The sequence below is a fragment of the Neurospora hispaniola genome (genome assembly GCF_033458365.1).
Source record: "Neurospora hispaniola strain FGSC 10403 chromosome Unknown B0T23scaffold_10, whole genome shotgun sequence".
Taxonomy (NCBI): Eukaryota; Fungi; Ascomycota; class Sordariomycetes; order Sordariales; family Sordariaceae; genus Neurospora; species Neurospora hispaniola.
In genome coordinates, this window is record NW_026944415.1 from 728,915 (window position 1) to 748,626 (window position 19,712).

General features: G+C 52.5%; 6 protein-coding genes across 6 annotated transcripts; 2 read left to right on the top strand and 4 right to left on the bottom strand.

The window, feature by feature from the left end:
• Positions 1 to 399: 399 nt before the first annotated feature.
• On the top strand, positions 400 to 2,858 carry B0T23DRAFT_367302 (uncharacterized protein; the record flags this gene model as incomplete). Its single annotated transcript, XM_062836416.1, has 1 exon — positions 400 to 2,858. Exon 1 carries the CDS (start codon positions 675 to 677, stop codon positions 2,856 to 2,858), a length of 2,184 nt encoding a protein of 727 aa, XP_062688224.1. The 5' UTR covers positions 400 to 674.
• Positions 2,859 to 3,682: 824 nt separating this feature from the next.
• Positions 3,683 to 5,559, bottom strand: B0T23DRAFT_399903 (uncharacterized protein; the record flags this gene model as incomplete). The annotated part of the gene is made up of 2 exons (XM_062838448.1): positions 3,683 to 5,451; positions 5,514 to 5,559. The coding sequence occupies 2 exons, from the start codon at positions 5,557 to 5,559 to the stop codon at positions 3,683 to 3,685; spliced, it is 1,815 nt and encodes a 604-aa protein (XP_062688225.1).
• Positions 5,560 to 6,550: 991 nt separating this feature from the next.
• B0T23DRAFT_457192 (cytochrome P450) lies at positions 6,551 to 8,824 on the top strand. The gene is made up of 2 exons (XM_062841278.1): positions 6,551 to 6,844; positions 6,916 to 8,824. The coding sequence occupies exons 1-2, from the start codon at positions 6,779 to 6,781 to the stop codon at positions 8,467 to 8,469; spliced, it is 1,620 nt and encodes a 539-aa protein (XP_062688226.1). The 5' UTR covers positions 6,551 to 6,778; the 3' UTR covers positions 8,470 to 8,824.
• A 1,101-nt stretch (positions 8,825 to 9,925) lies between these two features.
• On the bottom strand, positions 9,926 to 10,849 carry B0T23DRAFT_326769 (uncharacterized protein; the record flags this gene model as incomplete). Its single annotated transcript, XM_062835570.1, has 2 exons — positions 9,926 to 10,629; positions 10,696 to 10,849. The coding sequence occupies 2 exons, from the start codon at positions 10,847 to 10,849 to the stop codon at positions 9,926 to 9,928; spliced, it is 858 nt and encodes a 285-aa protein (XP_062688227.1).
• Positions 10,850 to 14,496: 3,647 nt separating this feature from the next.
• Positions 14,497 to 15,216, bottom strand: B0T23DRAFT_327407 (uncharacterized protein; the record flags this gene model as incomplete). The annotated part of the gene is made up of 1 exon (XM_062835610.1): positions 14,497 to 15,216. One exon carries the CDS (start codon positions 15,214 to 15,216, stop codon positions 14,497 to 14,499), a length of 720 nt encoding a protein of 239 aa, XP_062688228.1.
• A 2,251-nt stretch (positions 15,217 to 17,467) lies between these two features.
• B0T23DRAFT_327390 (uncharacterized protein) lies at positions 17,468 to 18,574 on the bottom strand (the record flags this gene model as incomplete). Its single annotated transcript, XM_062835608.1, has 2 exons — positions 17,468 to 17,644; positions 17,753 to 18,574. 2 exons carry the CDS (start codon positions 18,572 to 18,574, stop codon positions 17,468 to 17,470), a joined length of 999 nt encoding a protein of 332 aa, XP_062688229.1.
• Between the last annotated feature and the right edge of the window lie 1,138 nt (positions 18,575 to 19,712).

Genomic DNA, 19,712 nt, shown 5'->3' on the forward strand with positions numbered 1-19,712 from the left:
TGTACGGCTTCGGCAAAGTGATGAAGGCGAAGCTTGGGATTCTGGCGAACTGGAAGTTGAGTTGTTCCGGCGAGCGTTCAACAGACCGTCGAGATTATTTTTTTTACTCCATATTTTGCGCGCGACGGGGGCATTGGCGATTTTGTGGGCTTGGCGTGTGGCTTGCGCTTGTTCGGTTTGGTCTCTTTGACCCCTCAGAAGTGTGGCTGAAAGCTGAGAGAACCTTGGGAGGATCATGTGTGTGGCTGAGGATCTTCGACGGGGGATCGTCCAGCGTAGGTCTTGCCGGCCGGCATCTCCCCGCAATGACACATTCGGCGTAAGAATGAATCGAATTGAAGTCACTTTGTACCTTTCACGACTCCCCGTCCCAGTTGTCCAACTGCATGTCACGGTGGCGCAACATTCAACTTCCATTTCCAACTTCCCATCTTCACTTTCATTTGTCCCCTTACCACTTCTTGACGATTCTTAATAGACTCGGACTTGTTGATAAATAGACGGGGTTGTCTTTTTCTCTTGTATCCATATTTCTCACTCACACTGTTTACTAGTACGCCACCCCCGTGGTCAAGTCAAGCTCACTGCATCTCGCTCATCGACGTCAACATCTCCAAGTCTTGGCATCAAACACCCTCCTGGCCAGCTGTTTACATATCACACCGTGGCTGACCATGGCCTCCAAACTTCCAGCCTTCGCGCTGTTTCCCCTCGCCGCATTGAGAGACCAATTGCTCCCCGATGAATGGATCGCTTGCCTAGACGCCTGGCTTGTACTCATCGACAGCCACCTCTCGCTTCCCGATGCTGCATTCCTCTCAATCTCAGCCAGAGACGAAAGCCTTACCGCATTCCTCACCTCCTCCACCCGCGAAACCGCACTCGGCAGCATCTCAATTCTCGGCCCATCTCAGTCAGCAAAGCGCCTACTCAAGGACTCCTTCCTCTTAACCTCACGACTGCTCCGCTCTTCATCGCCACCGGTTCCTCTAACGCAATGGGAATTTCTCTCCGACTTCTGCCGTGTCTACGGTAAGAAGCGATCCTCCGAGCTCTTATCATCCTTCTCCGAATCAGCTCAAAAGTCCCTAGACGCCTCACTATCCGCCCTCAAGAAGTTCCTCATTAAGAACCTAGACCTCGGTCTCCAAGAAGGCGGCGACCTGAAGGGCGTGGAACAGCGACTGGACCGAGTAAATGACCTCATTGGATCTTCTCCACAAGTAGCCAGCTTCTTCTTGGCCGGTAGCGACTTTCTCGACGGGCTGGTGTCTTGCTACAAGATCATGAACCCTCCTCTCCGCAGGGTGATCATTGCCACGACGTACCTCTGCATGGTTGGGCTGGCGGACGGTAGCCAGGATCAGAAACTGTCTGCTTTGACGGATCAGCTGTATTCTCTCAAAGCGGCGGCGGATGCGCACAAGGCTGGGCCGACGAATGTCAACGATTCTTTGGTGGCCGAGTTAGTCACTTGCACGCCATTACTACAACAGCTGCAGCGGAAGTTGGAAAGTGTTGGGTCTGGTAACATCCGAACAAAATCCGTCCTGAAGGAATTGGCAGCCTTCAAGAAACCCGGCGGTGGCATCCCGCGCCCCAAAAGGCTAGTCAACCGCCAGCGCAAGGCAATCGACAAAGGCAAGGGCAAAGACCTCTCATCCCTCGACGACACGCAACACCAACAAGAAATCCACATCCACCGCATGTCCCAGATCTCTCAAATCCAAGATCTCTTCCCCGACCTCGGTTCCGGTTTCATCTCTAAGCTCCTCGACCACTACTCCTCCGACACCGAGCAAGTCGTCGCCTGTCTCCTCGAGGACTCTCTCCCACCCCACCTCCAATCAGCCGACCGATCCGCTGCCCTTTCACCCCCATCCCCAAAACAGCCCAAATCCCAAGGGCACCTTCGCTCACCAAGATCTACCCCACCCCTACCTCCAACCAAAGGTACCACCATTACCAACCCCCTCGTCGACGACGACGACTTTTTACTGTCTGTCCCCGCATCCCAGCTCCAACTCGGCAAACGCACCGACACCTCCGCCGACCTCTTACTCTCCGCCCCGCCCACCACCTCCAACCCCACCTACAAATCCCGCATCTTGTCCGCCCTCGCCGCCTTCGACTCCGACGACGACGAGCGCGACGACACGTACGACGCGGCGGACGTAGGCGGGACAGTGGACGCAGCAACCGTTGCCGCCGGTGTCGAAGACATTCGGCTGCAAGACAACAACACCCAACCTCCTCAGGGTGGTGCTGGTGGGTTAGCGGAAGCGACAGAGGCCGTACTTTACGAGGTGTGGAAGACGCGACCAGGTGTGTTTGGGCGCGACGCAGAGACTAGACGTGGTCGAGAAAGGAAGGAGTTACGCGACAAGACGGGGCTAAGTGATGAGGCGGTGGAAGGGTTCGGAGTGATGATCAATCGCGATCAGGGGATGAAGAGGAAGTTGGAAAGGAAGTTTGGCGAGGGGGCGTTTGGTGGACAGCAGGCTGAGATACAGACTACTAGGTGGCGAGATCATCGAGGAGGAGAGGATGGAGATGGAGAGACGGATACAGATGGCGGCGGTGATGGGCCGTCGAGGGGTGGAGGATATGGTGGGCCACGAGGTGGAAGAGGTCCGGGAGGTGGTGGCGGCGGCGGGAGAGGGAGAGGGAGAGGAGGAAGAGGAGGTGGTGGTGGTGGTGGAAGAGGTGGTGGTGAGGCCGGGGGTTCGACTGGGCAAGGAGCGCCTGAATCGGACCTTGCGAAGAGGAGGAAGGAGGCGAATAAGGGGAGCAGAGCGAATCATAATCGGAGGGATCAGAGGGCTAAGAAGATGGCTAGGGGTGGGTTTGGTGCGTGAGTTCATGGCTGATGGAGCCTTAATCAAGTTGTTATAAAGAGAAGTAAAGCCTAAATGGGTTAATTGGGATCGCAAATCATGCGAACCGATACCAGGTTAGAAAAAAGAACAAGCAATTTTGATCATCAACAAACAACCCTTCAACACTTCTACTCAACCCCGTTTCACCTCCCTTTGATCATTTGTTTGATCTTGAATAATGAGAAAGTTCAGACATAACAGGCTTCCATATGTAAAGACGGCCCGCTGTATTTTCCTTGATGCACCTCGCTTGCATTAAGGGGAGAATCCAGGTACGGACCAAACAGATTACTAGGGGGATCCGTCTACAAATCTGTTAATGTGCTAACTGACCGAAACTCATAATACACGATTCAGTCATTATATACTGAAACAAACAAGAGAGTTGGCGTTTGCTAGACAAAAAATAGGGATGGACATAATAAACCAACCTTACACCCACTGGTAAACACTTACATGCTCAATGTTTATATTCCAATCCCATTCCATTCCCATATATCGTAAAACCACAAACAGTCCATCCTTATGTGTGAAAATCCGCCGCTCTTGCGCACCCAAGTGATCTTATCTTTCCAATTTCGCTGACTTTGACTTCAAGTTTGGGTATCGGGTAATGATCCAGACAACAAAAAATTCGCTCTTGCGTTTTCCCGTAGTGTACAGTCTTTGAATCGTATCCATAATATCCATATCCATCCATTGAAGCCCAGTGTATCCGTCCCTATCTCTTTCTTTCCTTGTCCTCTCCATTGCCAATTTCTCTCTCCTGCTCTCCTTCCCTTCATCTCCCCCACCATCCTCGCTCAAAAATCCCACGCACAAAACTCCCTCTTCGGCGCAACCTCGGGCATCACCCCGCCCTCAAACTTGCCTGTCTCCATAAATTTCTGCCACGCACTCAACACATCCGGCGTATACTCCCCCTCTAATCCTTCCGTATCGGGCGTGTACTTGGGCGCTCCATCCGGGAACCAAATCATCTGGAAACTGCCGTCAAAGTTCCTAATCACCGGTACCTCCTTTTCGGGGGGCGCAGTGTCGGGCGCGCCAGGCTTGGGAATCCGTTGGTAGGTTACTGGTTTTCCTTTGAAGGTTTGTAGACGGTTGTCGAGCGGGGAGCGTGTGGTGTAGGCAGTTATGGGTGGGTGTTGGCGGGTGGCGTTAGGGGCGTAGGGGGAGGTGCCGGCGGCGGCACTGGTGGGTTGTGTGGAAGTGGCGGCGGCGGGGGGTTGGCCGAAGGGGTTGATGGCTGGGGTGGTGGTTGACGTTCCGAAGGCGGATGGTTGTTGTTGCTGTTGTTGTGTGGTTGAGGCGCCAAAGGGATTGGCTGCTGGTGTTGTTGTGGAGGCACCGAATGGTGAGGGTGTTGCAGCGGGAGCGGCGGCAGCTGGGGCGCCGAAGGGATTAGTGGTGGCTGGGCCCGTGGAGGCGCCAAATGGACCTCCTGTCGCCTGTGTTGGAGCCCCAAAGGGATTCGCTGCTGGAGTTGATGTTGACTGGCCGAAAGCGCTGGTTGTTGATTGGCCGAACGGGTTGGCGGCCTGTGTGGACTGCCCGAAGGGACTGGCTGTTGTTGAAGCCCCGAATGCGCCTCCTGCTGCTGCTGGGGCAGCTGGCGTTCCGAAAGGATTGGGCTTTGCTCCTAATGTCGCTGGCTGGCCAAAGGCGCTGGCCACTGGAGCGGCTGGTGCTCCGAATGGGTTCGGCTTGGCTCCTAGCTGTGCTGGTTGGCCAAACGCACTCGTCGGTTGGGTAGGCTGTCCAAAAGCGGGGGTGGCAGCTTGTTGGCCAAATGCTCCTCCTGTTGATGGTGTTCCAAAGGGATTTGGTTTCGCACCCAAGGCACTTGGCGCGCCGAAAGCTGATGTTGAGGCACCCAGTGCTGAGGGCTGGCCAAAGGGTGAAGCAGCAGCTGGCTGTGCTGCCTGCCCAAAGGCCGGAGTTCCAAAGGGATTTGGCTTGGCACCCAGGGCTGATGGCTGGCCAAAGGCGCCCGCTGGCTGAGAGGGAGCACCGAAGACGTTGGATGTTGTGGCAGGAGCACCAAGTGTGGTTGTTGAGCTCCCAAACGCACTTGGCCTTGGTCTGTCTTTTCCGAACTCGCCCGTTGTTCCTCCCGGTAACGTGTTTTGGTTGCAAATGTCGTGTCGGTTCGGATGTTTATTACCGGCGTCGACGATGTATTGGATAGCGCCCTGGATATTGCTCAGTGCTGCTTGGTTCTGCGCTTGTGCGCTTTGGTAGAGGTTGTTGATGTCGTTCAGTGCTCCTTCGGGGTTGCCGGCCGCAAGACCATTCAAGTAGTACATTCGGATCTCCTCGAAACTTTGTTCCCGTTGTTCTCCACCAAATAGCTGCTCGGGCGGTTGTTTCCCTGGAGCGTAGGCCGAGAGGATCCATGTTGGGAGTTCTTCAGTCAAGTCTTTTCGAATGGCATCGGCGTCGAGGCTGTAGGGGTTTTCTCCGCTTCGGTTGTTACTAAATGAGGAGCCGCCCCCGGCTAGGGCACCAAATCGGTTGCCTGTTTGGAATCCGCCGGAAGTTTTGGGAGGGTGTTCGAATCGACAGTTGTCTGGACAAGAAAAGTGTCAGTAAGGCCAATCGTGTAGAGTAGAAAGCTCCCAGAACGCGTACTTCCAAAGCGACAAGTGCCTTGTTGATAGAATTTGCAGATGGTCATGGCGACGGTATGAGGTTATGTCGCGGGGTGATAGCCCATATGGTGGAAGATGCTGAAGAGAGAGAACCCGTGTATTCCGTCGCGTCTTCAAAGTTGCAAAAGGAAAGTCAGCCTTCTCAGCCTTGCAATCGAATTGGGGATGATCCGGCGGCTCGGCGGTTCGGTGGATCAGCAGTGGGTTCGTTTTGTTCCATCCCGTCAGCCACAGAAGCACAGTGTTGGACAAACAGTGAACGTCGGCTTGAGGTGAGTGGGGATTCTCGGCGTGCACGGACATCTCGGTCTAGGGACCGCTAGAATCGGCACTAACCGTGCCAAGAGGAAGAAATCCGGGGAGTTCATCCACTGTCTGCCCTGGGCAACTCCACTGCAATTCTGGGGCTCTGGAGACGATGGGGATCTGTCAACGACATCGATCGGCCCTCTCTTCCGCTCAAGGCCCGCTCTTCCTGTCCGCTCTTGTCCTCGACCGCTTTTCAGTGTTTTTTGTTTGTTTGTTTGTTTCACTGCCAAGAACTCGGAATGGAGTTGAACATAGCGTAATATGTCTCGGGGTTTTGCCATCAATGAGCAAGTACATACTTACTAAGGAAGTAAACAATACTCCACATCCAATGCGATCAAGGTGATGACGTCCAATCCCCGGCAATTCATTTCCATCGCATCGGGTGCCGAACCCCTGAACATCCGAAGCATGTAATGTAACGACAAGTTATGAAACTAAGTCGGTCATCGAGATGGAAACCTTCCGTGTCCAACGAATTCCGTCCTCTCTAAAAGAAAAAGGAGAGAGAATACCGTGAATTGCCGCAGCATTGGTGGCAGATGACCTCTTGGCGATTGGCGCATACAAGTCAACAATGACACTGCGACGACATAATGCACTTGTGCTGTCCATTCATAACCCTGGACATCTCTCTAACCGCTAGCATAACCCTGGTCTGACCCCCGCCCTTCCTTACATGTCATTCGTCCGAACAGCAATGCCGGCGCAAACCGATCCTCGTCCTCCTCACGACCGCAAGCAAGATAAACGAGCAGCAAGAAGCAAGATGACGGCAGGGAGATATTACTTGACCACCGATCACCTCTTTGGCGACACTTTTCTCTTATAGTATCGGCCCCCATCTGGAATTGTCCTTCTCTTATTAGCCCACACAAGCACTTATCTTGTCTCGTCTACCTACAACGTCTGTACAAGAAAGACAAGCTTCCAACAATGGCATTTGGCGCTGCCCACCTCCAGCTCTGGCTGGGGGCCTTGGTTGTCCTCGGTGCTATCTACGTGAGTGTCTTATCCTCTGACGTGCCATCCTCTCAAACAAACAAGAAGACCACTGACACAAACAACCTCAGACATCATGCCTTATATTCTACCGCCTCTTCCTCCACCCCCTCGCCAAATACCCCGGCCCCTTCCTCGCCAAGCTGACCGACGGCTACATGGCCTACCACGCCTTCAAAGGTGACCGGCACCTCGAGTTCTGGCGTATGCACGAGAAATACGGCAAATTCGTCCGCTTTGGGCCCAACTCGCTCTCCGTCAACTCCAACACCGCCCTCAAGGACATCTATGGCTTCAAGGCCAACGTGCGCAAAGCCGAGTTCTACGACGCCTTTGTCCACCCGGCCCCCAACACCCACAACGCGCGCGACCGTGACCTACACGCCCGCAAGCGGCGCGTCCTGGCGCACGCCTTCTCCGATTCCGCCATCAAGGAAGTCGAGCGCTACATCCTGTCCAACATCCGCACCTTTTGCGACGCCATCGGCGACCTTGGCCGCCCCAGCTTCGCTCCGCTAGCCGATAAGAAGGGATGGTCTTCCCCGAAAAACATGTCCGACTGGTGTAGCTGGCTAGCCATGGACATTTTGGGGGACCTCTGCTTCGGCAAAGCCTTCCACATGCTCGAGCGCCCCGACAACCGCTACGCCGTCGACCTCGTCTCCGTCGCCGCCCACCGCCACCTCATCTGCGGCACCATGCCCATGCTCGACAAGCTCTCGCTCGACCGTATCTTCCTGCGCAAAATTGCTTCGGGTAGAGCGCAGTACATGGCCTACAGCCGCCAGCAGCTTGCCGAACGCACGGCGCTGGGTGACGAGACCGATCGCCGCGATTTCTTCTACTACCTCCTTAAAGCCCGCGACCCGGAAACAGGCCAGGGATTCACCACCCCTGAGCTCTGGGGGGAGTCAAACTTGCTAATCATTGCTGGGTCCGACACCACTTCCACCGCAATGGCCGCGACGCTATTCTACTTGGTCCGCAACCCTACTGCCCTCGCCCGCGTCACAGCCGAAATCCGCTCCCGCTTCGCTTCAGTTGAAGACATCCACCAGGGCCCCAGCCTCCAGTCATGCACTTATCTCCGCGCTTGCATCGATGAAGCAATGCGTTTGTCACCCTCAGTCGGCGGTCTCCTGCCTCGCGAAGTCCTGCCTGGCGGGATAACCATTGATGGCGAACACGTTCCCCAAGGCACCATCATTGGCGTTCCTCACTATACCATCCATCACAACGCTGCTTACTACCCTGATCCCTGGTCCTACACCCCTGAGCGCTGGCTGTCTACCCAATCTCCATCTGAAAAGGCTTCCGGCGCTGCCATGCAGACGGAGGAACAGATCCAGCTTGCCCAATCAGCCTTCTGCCCCTTCTCCATCGGGCCGCGCGGTTGTATCGGTAAGGGACTGGCCTACATCGAGATGAGTATCACGTTAGCGAGGGTGTTGTTTTTGTATGACTTGCGCAGGGCGGTGGGGGTGGATGATCCGGCGGAGGGAGGGAAGAAAGGGTCGGAGTATGGAAGACATCGCGTGGGGGAGATGCAGCTGGTGGATACGTTTACGAGTACCAAGGATGGGGTTATGGTTGAGTTTAGGCCAAGAGAGGATTTGGCTGCTTGAGTGGGCGTTTCGGTGCATAATGGATGGACTGGAAGGGGTGAAACGGGGATTGAAGGAAAAGAGGGAAGGTTGGACTACTACCCAGTTACTGTTACTGTCACGATCTTGTTATGATAGCATTACGACGAGCATGTTGCATCTTTTCGTATCACGGTAGTTTGGGTGGTCATTGTTGGTAAATCAAGTTGATCATCTATGACACGGGGTTTCCCCGTAAGCACCTTAGCTGCAGAAGGAAGCGACGCCCCATTGGGGGAAGCCTCAACCTTCGCTCGCCTCAAGTATATAAGCTTGACGGCAGTCAGTTGATAGACAGACTTAGAGTCAGACAGACGATGAATCAAGACATTTCTTCATTTGCTCTACGAGGACTTGCTGGCCGAGAACAAGGAGCGCGACGAATTGATGGCAAGACACATTGAGATGATGGAAAGGAACGAGGAGCATGGCCGAAGTGTTGAGGGAACGAGAAATCAAGAGGCAGAAGAGAGAAATAAACCCCAACGATTTCGTTAAAAATAAGGTCGTAACGAAATTTATGGCCAGGGAGAGACGAATTACCGTTGACGGAGGAGTGTTCCAGAGGCTGAGGACGGGCCTGTACTTGTTCACTTACGCGACGGGTGAGGTATTTATGTGGATTGAGGAGCCGAAGGACCAAAAGGAGGCAAAGTGGCGCGCTGTTAGTAGACGTTGACGAAGACCCTGACACGCATAATTAACACATACATATAGAGTAGCATACAACGAGGATATCGTTATTTTTTCTAAAAAGGGGGTATTAATACGGGGTTTCCCCGTAAGCACCTTAGCTGCAGAAGGAAGCGGCGCCCTATTGGGGGAAGCCTCAACCTTCGCTCGCCTCAAGTATATAAGCTTGACGGCAGTCAGTTGATAGACAGACTTAGAGTCAGACAGACGATGAATCAAGACATTTCTTCATTTGCTCGCTACGCGGATCTCATGCATCAATCTATCTGTCTGTTAAAGGAACGAACTGACTGTTGTGATGCAGAGCTTCTGAGTGAACTCTTCTCAAAGGAGTAGCCCTCCGCACACCCTGCCCAAACCCTACCTACAAACACCCTAAGATTTCCATGGCAGTTGTTATGTAAATGACTGTGTTTTAGCTGTCCTCTTACGTGGTTTAGATGTCAGTCTCCCGCAATCCATTTTCCGGGTTGTCAAAAGGATGGGTGTAGCGTTGAGTAGCGTACAGTAGATATAGTGCTGAGTGGTCACGGTGTGTGCGACGTGCAAGGGCGTTGTAAATGGCCGAGTTACTCAAGTCATGGGCTGTAATGTTGGTGTCATGATGTATTGGAGAAAAAACGAAATCTAGTGGGAAAACAATGCTCAGCTTCAGATCCGCAAATTAGGCTCAAAATTCGCTGTGTCCAAAAGAATATCCCCGTCCATGTCCGTCCCAATATCTCCAGTGTCCTTTCCGAAATAACTAGTATCCATCCCCATATACAGGTTGTCCATCCCGATGTTCCATCCCCTCATCTCTCGACCATCCCAAATCTTTTCCAGGCCACCAATCTTCGTCATCGCTGTCGCTGTCGTCGTCGTCGTCGTCACTATCGTCCTCGCTCGCTTCTACCTCGTGGTGAGGGCAACAGGAGGCTCTTCCGGCACCAGCAGCAGCTACCTCTACTTCTTCCTTCTCCCTGCTCTCGCAGCTTTCCATTGGCGCGGCAGCAGCAGCCTCGAGTTCAGCTCTTAACTTTGCGAGCTTCTCGACATGGGCAGCCATCAGCCGGTTTGCCAACGGCAGCCACTTTTGAAGTGTCGCCTCGCGCTTCGGGGAACTTCTCAGCTGGAGCGTCTTCCGGTACTTCAAGAGGGCAGCAGGGTACTTGAGTTCACGGGAGGTGTCGTCGCCGCTACCCTTGACCGGGACAACACTACGGCCAACGCTTGGCTCCTGATCTTTGGACTTGACAGGCTCAGGACGAGGCACCACCTCCACCTCCGGGGATGATGATGATGACCGCCTCGAGAAGTTTTCAGGAGCTGAAGCTGATGAGGGCGTGAGGAGGGGGGACCTGGATTCCAGCTTTGTCTCCTTCTTCTGCTTCTTCTGCTTCTTTGGCTGAGGCTGCTTCTTCTGCTTCTTCTGCCTCTTTGGCTGAGGCTGAGGCTGCTGCTCCTCCTCTTGCTGTGTGCTGGTGGTGGGGGGAGCCTTGCGCTTCTTGCTCCCTGTGCTGGTAGTGGAGGTACCTCTAGTCTTAGCAGCTCCGTTTTTCTTTGGTGCTGCGGGGATCTTGGTGATCATCTCTGCTGCCTGATCCTTCTCCAGCTCCTCCTTTTTGATGATAGGAGACTTGGGGAGCTGCAGAGTCCGCGATGAGTGGTTGTTGTGGAGAGGCGCCATTGTGTCGGATGGTAGTCTGGTTCTGTAGGCCACTGATTATTAGCTTTACATCCCTTGCTTACCCACTGTTCATGGCTGATTTGAGTCGGATTGGTAGGCCAGGTCTTGAGGTACAGTGAGCCGATACAAGTCATCCGACGCCGTAGGTAAGGTTTTGGCTCAAATGCTCCATCAACAATGGCCGAAACCAAAAGTAACCTCACACGGTCTTGCAGTGCTAGATTTGTCGGTAGCGCTGCTTTCTTTGAAGGCACAAGAAACATGACTGGCTTAGGAAGAAGTGGGAATAGGGACTGCTGCTTGCTATAAGAACAACAAGGGGAGGCGTCCGGGCGAATTGCGGGTATTACACATGAAGCCCCTAGATCCGCCCTTGATACGCTGGCAGTGATGATGACGACGGGATGGATTGGGTCTGATGAGCCACAATAGGCAAGGTAGAGAACGCAATACAGTGGACGGCCAAAACGAGATGTCAAGACCCGACCCGACTGCGGAGCTGTCGTGAAGGTTCTTGTTGCGGGGCTCGTCATGCCTTCTGAAACTTCAGGCTGTGATAGGAGTACAGTAGCAAAATGGCAGGCGGGTCTGGCCCTAATCTTCTCAATGGCCCTCACTGGGAAGGAGCATTGAGTGGTCAAGGTTTCCCTTTGCCCCAGTGTCCAGTGTGTCACCCGACCATCTTGCTGCTCGGAATCGGCATTCAGAACGCACTGAGCGGCGGGAATAGCTGCAAAGCAAGTAGATTGCCTTGAGGTCTCAACCACCAGGAAGAATGTGAAGAGATCCCTAAAGCCGGGCTTGCAACAGACGAAGAACCAGAGAACCTGCCGAATGAGACAATCTTCTCGTTGCTGCATACCACTTATGCGAGGTTGGGGCAAATCGCCACACAAAAGCCAAGTAAACACAGCAAAACACAAGGGGAGGATTCATAAGCAAGCAGAACTTCAAAAGTCACAGACCAAGCGGTCAAATGCAACGCGGGACCAAGAGCGTTCATGAAAGCAGGAAGTCATTCGAAGCCAGAGCACGGGGCACTCGTGGGCGTCTGAACTTACCGAGTTGATGATATATAGAAATGGTGTTTTGGACTGGGTGATGATGTTGTCGTGACAGTTAGTGGGAGATGATTCAGGGGTGCAAATGATGCTTGGACTAGATTTGTGATGAAGAGTTGGGGATGTTTTGTCTTGGTCTTGATGACAAAGTTCCTGGATGAATGTTCGAACGTGAGGTTGGTGTAGGTTGACAGTGGTGATACTGATGGTTACCTAAGCAGGATGAGGAGGCGAGAGGAAGAAGAAGAACAACTGGACCTGGGGTGGACCTGCTCTTATACTCTCCAGAGTCAGAAATCCCTGTGACTCTCATACCAGTGCCTGAGGACAAAAGACTGGCCTGAGGTTATTAAAATGACAACACATCTATGCATCTTCGTGCGTGGAAAATGGAGGAAGATAAACGAGGCTGTGAGTTTATGTACTGTTGATTATTATTTCTGACCTGCCAAGGCTATATGCCTAGTTGGTTGGTTCTACCCTTGACGCCCACTTCTCCTGTTCCAACTTTTCCACGACTAGACACTGTTGATACGCATAATATTGATCCGTCCACAGTATTGATGACTATAATCCGCATGTAATGAACCCAGCCCCCCGCCTCTCTTCATACTATGACACACGAAATCCAAAGACATCGAGGCTCGTACATTCGGGTCCGAACCATAACGCCCGCCAGTACTCGGGGCTATCAGCAAAGTACCACTGTCCGCTGCTTTCCACCGCTCGTGGGCCGCCTGCCATACCGATATGACATGTGTGTTGCAAAGGCATGTTTCGCCCACCAACTGTTCTACCTATGACCTCCGAAAAGCCCACCTTGGCTGCAAGTGGACTTGCATTTGGCTTTTTCTGGTTACGAAACCAATATTCTGTGGATCTCTTCTAGTTGTCTTCCGTTCTAGGTAAACCTTTTCCTTGGCCACGCTGTAAATTATTCTGGCCTTCGCTTTTTTTTTTTGTGAGTAGAGGTACTCCCCGCACTGGGGAGATTGACTCCATCGTGCATCTAATTCTAACTTCACGAACTCTACTTTTTCAGCGCCAGAACGCTTTAACGGAACAAACATGAGAGAAACCTATGTTCCTTCTCTCTGCTCTCCTGCCCTATCTGTCTCTCTTTCTTTTTTTCCTCTTCTTCACTTTGCCTACTTCAACAAGCCATCGGTTGATGTCCGTCACATCAGCAGCACTTCCATTTATTGTAGGCCCATGCCGGCGCTGACAGCTTCCATCACCGCCTGACTGACTCAAATCACGAATCCTCTCCTTGAATGACACATGTCAACGTCGACCTGGCTCGTCCAAGGAGTCAAGCATTGTTTGATGGGAGGAAAGCCTCCATGAAGCATCGCTTGGGAAAAAAAAAAATCAAAAGCATCGGCAGGTGACCAGTAGCTGCAGCATATTAAACGGTGCCGGTAGTCCGCAAACATTTATGTTGACTCCGCAGCCGGCAGCTTTATTGCAGGCAAGCCTTGGTAGAAACTTTCCTCGTACATGCATATATGCCTGGTCTCCACGAATTGGCGAGGACAAGGACCTGGAAAGTTCACTACATCCCGCTCCAGCGAGTGTGCAGTGGACTTCTTCCTGGGCTTCTCGGCGCCTTGACATACTGCATGCTTTTCAAACCAAAAATAGATACCGTAGGAACTCGAGAACTAAATTGACATTCATCAATCTCTTCCTTGAGCGCCGGGCAGGAAATATACTTAGACAGGACAAGCCCGATTCTGTAAATTAAAATGCATGCAAGTTACCGTGGTGGGCAATGTCCTCGAATGCTCACTAACTGGACAGACACATCTGCTGGCACCTGATGGCTTACGGGCCGCCAACATATGCCCTGCTCTGCGATAACTCGAAGGGACTTCCGAACTAGCCGTAAGTGCAAGAGACGCAGATTGCTGAGACCGTGTTCGTAGCCTCGTGCCGGCAGTACCTGGTGCAGTAAAGGAAGCGCTTCTGACCCCGACCCCAAACTTTTTCTGCCGGGCCACCATACAAAAGGCTTCTGTTACTGTCATGCTGCCGAAACGAACACGCCGTTGATGATCAAATGGAAGGATTTGCTTAATGTTGCTCCGAGTGTCCGAACTCCGAAATATGGGTTGATGCTGCTTGCCTAGAGTCCAAGTGGCTCAAGAAGAGGTTCGCAAACGGAGAGTTTGTTGACGATATTTCGTTCTTGGAGAAGGTTACTACAGTGAAAAAGATCTGCAAGTGAAGAGAGTGCCATGGTTTGAAGTGTACCAGAAACACAGAAACAAAAAACGCTGCTCGTAACTCAGCTTCCATTGCTCAACCCCTCACTTCTCACTGCATTGCTCCTTCCCTTTTACCCAAGTTCCAGCTTCCTCATTCCACGTAACTTGCAGGAGCCGCTCCGCTGTACATCCATCACCCTTTCCTCCAACGCTGCTCATCCCCAGGTCTCTCCCAGGAGAGAGCCCGCCGTTCTAGTTCCTGAACGACCTCTTCACTTTTCTTCTCCATCCAAAAATCGTCCCACCAAACTCATGATCCTCCCAAACCATCTCCCTAACCAAATGATCCCACTACTCATAGTGCCTTAACCTGGCTCTAACTTTCCGTGTCCATCTCCTCCCCAGCCTCTCCCTCCTCCGCATCCATCTCCTCTCCAGCCTCTGCCATATCCTCTCCAGCCTCTCCCTCATCCGTATCCCACACCTCTTCAGCCTCTCCCATATACTCATCACCCTCTTCCCTCTCATCATCAGCCTCCGCCCCACTTTCAACGTCCATTTCCCCTCGCTGGAACCTCTCAAAAAACTCGGGAAAGTCTGGGTGATCGACCATCCTCATCAGCGCAAGCTTTCTGATAAGGTACTTGATCATAGCCCTCTGCGGGATCCCAGAAGCCTCCCTGATTATGCACGTGCGCAGAATATGCCTGAGCTCGTGCTCTGTCAAAGTTTCGGCAATTTGTTCCGTGAGCGCTACTGATTCCTCAAGGACGATGCGTTGTACAGTGGCTGCGGCTTGGCGGCGGTGGTACGCGGCGCGAGGTGAGGTTGCGTTGGCGTTGGGTGGATCACCTATGTTGGCGTCGGGAGTAGGGTTGACGTTGGACGTAGCTTGGTTTGATGGTCCGGCAGCCCGTGACATATTGGCGCCGGTTGTGGGATTACTCGTCGTTGGATGGAAGTGAGGCTCCGAGGCGGATGCTGTTGTTGGGCTTGGATTGGCCTCGCGCATGTTCCTGGTGGTGTCGTTGCTGATGGTGGTGTCGCTGCTGGGGTCCACCGTGTCAAAGTTTCTCTTGACTCCCCGATTTGCCATATTGGATGCTTTCGATGATTACAAGTTGAATGATGAAGAAAAATGCCTTGCCTTTGAGAAGTAAGGGTGCGCGCAGATTTGTTGGTGGGTATGGAATAGTCTAGGCGTGGATGGCACAAGTTGAAGACCAACAGTTTGATCTTTAACGTCCAAGTCAGAGGCAGCTCCTGCTTTAAGTGAATAGTTCGAACACTAAAGACGGCGGGCACGAATGACGCCGTTTCCAAGAGCAGTCAACGGGTCCCCAATCCTTGTACATTATGAGACGTTCGCACCCGCTCAGAAGGTCAGTTATTCGACAGTACAAAAGACCAGACGACTTTCACATAAGCTCCTACTCCCCACTCTTATCCGCAGCGCCTTCTTCCTGTTGCTTCTCATGCTGACCTATCGACATTACTAGGTAATGAGGCGGACACTCGCCCCTTGGTAGCTACCTCAATCTCGCCCTTGATCTGCCCATAGCCCATACCTCAAAGCCTGCATAGCATCAATCGTCACCTCGAGATGATCTACCTGGGCCTTTGCTGCAGAGTCACCGCAAGCGGCGATGATTCTACGCTTGCCGCAGCATCTCCTCAAACTCCGCCTTTCTCTGCACTCGAGTCTCGAGCATGCTCTTCAGTTTCTCAGCAACGCTTCTTGATGGTATACAACAAAGAAGACCAAGTCTCTGGACGCAAATGCAAGAGCGCCTAACAACAGAGGAGGGAGAGGGGCTCTGTTGCCGCTGCCGTCTTGATGGATGTTGGCGTTGGAGTTGGCATTGGCCTGGGCGTCCGTAGAGGTGATGGCCGCGGTCGAGGGGGGTCAGAGTGTTGAAGGTGAGCGGCGTCATGTCGAACTGACTGCGCAAGATGTTGCTTTTAACCCCATGATAGGCGGAGGTAAGGGGGTGTACGGCCAGAACTGTATGTGGGTCTATGTTGTGCGAGTATCCATCGTGAAGGCTGGTTGAGAAATGTTGGCCACGCTCGACTGAAGATGTTGGATTCAGAGAAATGCTTCGTAAATTACAAAGTCATGGGAGGAAGTACAAGATCTCAGCAAACGGCAAGGAGTCGAGCAAGAACCAGAAAGCTGGGTGGAGGTAGTCCGCTTGAGTACCTCTAAGCAGCACGGGTCATCGTGCAAATGGGAGGCAACTAACTCACCTCAGGGGCACTGTAGCCTGTAGATACTCTGGATCAAGTACGGTATATGGGCCTACAGAAACTTCCTAGCTTGGGCTCAAAAGGGAGTAAGTCTGGATGATAGCGTCTGGATTTCTAGAGGTAACAGTCACGACGTGAATTGGAACGTTGGGAGAGCAATGTGTAGAAAAATACTTGATTGGCAGCCTAATTGGTAGAAGAGGACATGGCTTGACAAGACCACCTCAAACACCAGAGAAATTGGTGATATTCCTGTTACCACCGTCAATTTCCTGATCGGGCGCCAGACAGAGAGAATATTCTTACAGGTCAAGCCAAAACTTGTACTTTGAAACGCATGTAAGTCAGTGTGGTGGGCGATGTCTTCTAGTTGTTACTAATTGGAGTGCACTGAGGCATAGCGGGGCCAAAAGGCTCGATGAAACTACTGATTTATATTACTTCGGAGAAGGTACTATGGATGGGGGATGAAGGATGCTAAGGAAAAAGGTATGTTGGTCGCCAGTAGAGCACTCTGGAACTATCCAAAGTCCGGTCTTATCTATCAAATCACGATGGAAGAACAATGCGTGGGAAAATGCTTGGTTGACAGCTTGGTTGGAGAAGGAAAAGAATGGGTGACCACCGGCTGGAAGTTGCGTGCGTCCGCCCTGATCTGATGATTCGTTTATCTGATGATGATGATGATCGCACAGGGGAAGAAAAAAGTCTTCGTCAATGGATGTGATTGACGAGTGCCTTTTGTGGGTTGCACTCGTCAAGTCGGGTGCCACTGCAGCCCAGGTTCACTGCCAATGCCAGGGTTCGTGGAGGTCAGAGGGTGGCTGGTAAGGAGAACAAAGGAAGGAAAGTATGACAGAAACCCAAAAGCACCTAAAATACCCCGCCAACAACCATTGCTCCTTCCACTATCTTCCCTAACGAGAAGCCCCTCATCAACCATCAGCAAGTCCGTCCTTCATTTGATTCGGGCTTCCATCCGGCCTTCATTGAGGGGTTAATTCAGGTGGCCATGTCCACCATGACCCAAGTGCCAGTGATGCCGATGCCACCTCCATATCGGAGGCAGAAGTTGTTGTGTTCGAGGTGACGGGTGCCTACTCCTCCATCTGGTCATCATCACTGCCGGCGTTTCCATCAATTGACGCCGTGTCTGGTAGCGGGTCCATCATGTCCATGATCTGCCCAAGGTAGAAGAGACCTGCTCGACGTGACTCCAATCTGTCCGGATGTGACAGTCCGTCATCCATCTCCTCATCACCAGAGACGTTTCCCTGAAGTGAGTCCAAGTCCTCCTCCTGTTCAACCTCCATCTCCATTTGGTCACTATCGCTGACGTGTGCATCAAGTGAGCTCGTGTGACCCGGGTCCTCCTCCTGGACCTGGCCGTAGCCAGAAGATCCGTCCTCTTCCATCGCCAAACCCAAAGGGGGCGGCACGCCGCCCCCGGCCCCCGCGGCCGCAGAAGATTTGTTCATCCCATATCCCGGGTACTTTAATCTCCACGATGCATCCATTGCGCGAACCTGTGCCATTAGTTGCTGTTCCAATATCCAGAGTCTGGTGACATTCCTCCTGTTCTCGCTGGCCATTCTCCTCTCCTGTACCCGCGCTGTAGCTTTCGACCTCCTGGCAAGCTTTGCCATACGCCGTGCATACGCCGTCTGTTCCAGGGACGTCTCCAGCTCGCGCATGGCGGGTTCTCTGCTTCCAGATGACTTGTGGTGAGAATGGGAGGAGGCCTTGGTTACCCTGTTTGGAGCAGAGGCTTGTGTGGGCGCCTGCAATCTTATGGGAAGGGGTGGCTTGGTGGCGGCTTCCTCCCCGCCTGTGGCTGTAGTGCCCACGGAAGAGAATCTCCCATACATGTAGGAGTCAGCGACATCAAGGTTGGGGGGCATGGAGCGGACACGCCCCATGGGCCGACGTGTGGGGCTGGGGCCGGGGCTCGGGGGGGTCGGGGTCGGATTCGGATCCAGATTCGGCTCAGACATGGGGCTTCCGTGGAGAGTGGTATGAGGCGTCGGGAAAAACATGTCGTCGGAGACTTCCTCCCTCATTGCATTCATGAAATATTCGCGTCTTGAGGAGCTGCTGCTGGCTTGAGCCGGTGCTTGAGCTTCCGAGCCGGGCAGGCGTTGCTCATCATCCTCCGAGACATTGAAAGCTTGAAGCATCGCCATCATGATATCGTGAGTATTCATCTTGAGCACTTGGTTGTGGGATTTGTCTTTGTTTTTTTGGTGGTCAAGAGATTCAGGTGGAGGAGGATTTGGAGTTCTGGAGTTGCACAGGGGAAAGGATGTCAGTGTCAAATGCAACATTTTGGTGGAATGTTGGAATGAGGGAATGTATGTACCTGTGATGGGGTAAACAGTTGATAATCAACTCGGAGACTCAACCAGGCACTCACTAGTAGACCAGATAGGTAGTGTATAGCTACGGGATAAAGATGTTCCAACCAGTGACAGACTCAAGCAACAGAAGCTCGGACCCCGATGACTCGAAGTGTGAAGAGAGGAAGTTTGGGGAGAAGAAGAGACTTTAGAACTTGGATTTGAGTGGTCTTTGCTGCACAAACAACCAGGTTATTGGATGGTGATGGTGATGCTATGTATAGACGTTCGGGATTTCCTTGCAAAGAAGTGATCTGTCTTGGATTCCAAGGAATGAAAAGTGTTGTAGTCAAGAAAAAGAAGTCCAGAATTCCAGGGAAATGCAGTCTTTTATCCACGGCAGGACACCGGCCAAATCTTCTCCAACCCACCTCCTTGGTCAGTCTGGCATTGCAAAATTAAAAAAAAAATGCTATTTGCATCAACATCTGGAGGTATCTAACGCAGCTATCCCAGTTCATTGCAGAAGAGTGCGTTACGGTAAGGCAGTACATATCGGGGTCTGTGAACACATCGCGAACCCGACATTTCAGACTTGATGCCCCAAGACGCAGATGGAAGCAGTGAGAACCAAAGTCACGGGATGAAGAGAAACTTTAAAACACCCCTGTTTTTGTCGACGACCAATTTATCTACTCACCCCCTCGAAAGAGAAATGGAACCGCGGTAACACGAGATCACTGAAGAAGCTGCCTTTTGCTTGGCTTGGCAAAACAGTATCAACCATCATCTCAAAACAAGATATCGTGTTCCTTGTCATCGTCGACTATTGGCCAGCACAGTAAATGCTGCAGTGCACAACTCCTCTCCATATCCCAACAGCTCGGAGTGACGAGCTATGGCACATTTCCCGTCAGCTGCGAAAACCACAGGTTCCTCTTGCGGTAAGTAAGGTACGCTGGTCTTTTTTTCTCAAGTATCCAGAACTTGCCAATTGAACTCCTCT

Bases quoted from the DNA above. Each gene is read 5' to 3' on its own strand.
- B0T23DRAFT_457192 (XM_062841278.1), top strand. From the start codon at position 6,779: ATGGCATTTGGCGCTGCCCACCTCCAGCTCTGGCTGGGGGCCTTGGTT. The intron at 6,845-6,915 runs GTGAGTGTCTTA...AAACAACCTCAG, and splicing joins TTGTCCTCGGTGCTATCTAC to ACATCATGCCTTATATTCTA.